Here is a 2,315-nt window from a genome sequence, read left to right as displayed (position 1 = left end):
ACCCATCCTGAAGGGTGTCAGAAGAGGCAGACGGTCGATGGCGAGGTCATTTGGGAGATAACTGAGAGTCAGCATGAGGGAACGTACCAAGCTTCTGGAGTAAAGGTTTCCCATAGCTAACTCCATCCTGTCAACACAAGTATCCTGCCAATATTCATCCTCAGAAATTTCTGAGTAATCACAAACGAGTGACAGAAAAATGTTCGCGTGAGTAAAGTTCTTGCATATCATGCTCCTTAACATCCCTTGATAGATGTTGATGACATACTTGCCTTTGCCTTGAGGTAGCGGTTCCCCCTCTGGCGTTTTGCTGCGACAGACTCACCCTTACGTCTAGGACTTTACACCTGCCAGGACTGAGGAAACTTAGCCTTCCACAGAGGCAGGTAACCTTCTGGAGCGAGCCAACCCCCCCAATTACCCATCAACAGGAAGCAGCCCCGCCCTATTTAACCCGTGACTGCCGCCTCCACATCGTCAGTCGCTTGCTTTCGATCGCAAAGGGAACAACTCCTAAGGTAAAGGAAAAACCAGGAATCTCTACAGCTACACCTTAACTCGATTCAGTTCGACACACGCTGTGAAAAGCAAAAGATATGCTCTCTGGAAAAGCCAACGTTCTGTATCGAAAGCACGAGTTGTTTCACTTCGACTCTCAAAACAGAGTTTTAAGCTACCACTGGAAGCATATTTTCAATACCAAATTCATTCTTGTGAAATCTAGGTATTTCAAGTCTTTGTGTACAGATCAATGGTTATCCAGAACGGAAGGCATTCTGCTTTGTTAAAGTGTGCAAAACAATCAGCCCTTGAATGTCTGGCTTACCGACCGCCAGCCGGAGTTACTCGAGAAGCATATTTTCTTATCGTTATAAACTTACTCTTCGCAGATGATGTGCCAGTGTGTATCAGTGTTGGTGGTGGCGTTGGCTGCTGTGGTAACGGCAACAGCTGACCCGTCGTATCCGACTCCCTGCTATGATAAGACCGCCTACGTCACTGCTTACAAGACGGCGCTTCAGGAGGTAAGGAGTGGAGGAAAAGGAGCAGTGAAGAAGTGGGGACCTAGTTGACCGAGTGCAGACAATGTTTATGAATACATTTTAGTGATGGTATCCTTAGTTTGCTGAAATTCCAGCCATGGGGTGCTAGGGCAAGAGGGAATCCTAAGACTTGTGAAATTTGAAGGAAAAAGTGTTAGATAGTTCATATTTCTCACTACCTACCCCACTTAGAATATCACTTAAGGTTCGTTCCTTTCTGTTTCTACTTTTCAGTGAAATTACCTTTCGTATCACAAGTATTCTAATATTCTGAGCTTACCCATGTTTACTCTGACATTTCCTTATACCACAGGTTCCGGTATATGAGACCGTCTACAAGCAGAAGATCGTCCCCACCACACTCTACACCACCTACTACCAGACCCACTACCAGACCAACTACCATACCGCATACGTACCCAAATACGTCACAGAGACCGTCTACAAGACTCAGGTTCAGTACGTGACTCAGGTCCAGAATAGGTACCAGACCCAGTACCAGACCCAGTACGTCACTACCGCTGAATATGTCCCAACTTACGTCACTGAAACTGTGTACAACACCAAGTACCAGACCCAAGTAAGGTATGAGACCGTGTACACGACCCAGTACACACCCCAGTACGTGACCAAGACCCGGGTGCAGTACCAGACTAATTACCAGACCGAGTATGTTCCCCAGTACGTCACCGTCACCCAGGACAAGGTGGCATACGTCACCGCCTGCCCTAAACCTGCTTATGGCCACTAACAGAGAAGTTCTAGGACAAACCACACGACAATTCTTACATTTTCAAGGCTTTTCCTCAAGAATATATAATCCTTAAGTTTGGCATGGGAAATATAATTGTAATCACTTAATATGGTATCTTCAGGAACAGAATCTAACTTGATTATTTTGTTTTTTCTCCCAACTGAATACACGGATGTACTTCATTCTTGACATGTATGTATAGTGATATGTATATTATAAAATGGCGATATTACTCCTGCGGCTGACAATAAAGTACTGCATCCATTACTTTCTTATCATTCCACTTGCCTAAATCCCTCAGCAACTTCAGCAAATCTCCTTGGCATGAGAGTGAAGGAGATTATGATTAGAATAGTAACAAAAAGCACAACTGTTGTCCTCAAACCCTGTTAACTTTACTTACGAGTTACAATAAGCAAAGTATAAGTCTGGTTTTCTCTAACTTGTAAACAAGTCAAAGTCGACCTTAGCCTGAGTAGCTAGTAATGTTTATCCCTGCTTCTGCATTGCAAGGCTTT

General features: G+C 44.4%; 1 protein-coding gene across 1 annotated transcript; it reads left to right on the top strand.

Annotated features, from left to right (window-relative positions):
• The first annotated feature begins 369 nt into the window (after positions 1 to 369).
• LOC139752626 (uncharacterized) lies at positions 370 to 2,064 on the top strand. The gene is made up of 3 exons (XM_071668380.1): positions 370 to 518; positions 891 to 1,025; positions 1,357 to 2,064. Exons 2-3 carry the CDS (start codon positions 891 to 893, stop codon positions 1,792 to 1,794), a joined length of 573 nt encoding a protein of 190 aa, XP_071524481.1. The 5' UTR covers positions 370 to 518; the 3' UTR covers positions 1,795 to 2,064.
• Positions 2,065 to 2,315: the final 251 nt, after the last annotated feature.

Source organism: Panulirus ornatus, chromosome 13, assembly GCF_036320965.1.
Source record: "Panulirus ornatus isolate Po-2019 chromosome 13, ASM3632096v1, whole genome shotgun sequence".
Taxonomy (NCBI): Eukaryota; Metazoa; Arthropoda; class Malacostraca; order Decapoda; family Palinuridae; genus Panulirus; species Panulirus ornatus.
This window is presented reverse-complemented; position numbering and strand designations above follow the sequence as displayed.

Bases quoted from the DNA above. Each gene is read 5' to 3' on its own strand.
- LOC139752626 (XM_071668380.1), top strand. From the start codon at position 891: ATGATGTGCCAGTGTGTATCAGTGTTGGTGGTGGCGTTGGCTGCTGTG. The intron at 1,026-1,356 runs GTAAGGAGTGGA...CTTATACCACAG, and splicing joins ACAAGACGGCGCTTCAGGAG to GTTCCGGTATATGAGACCGT.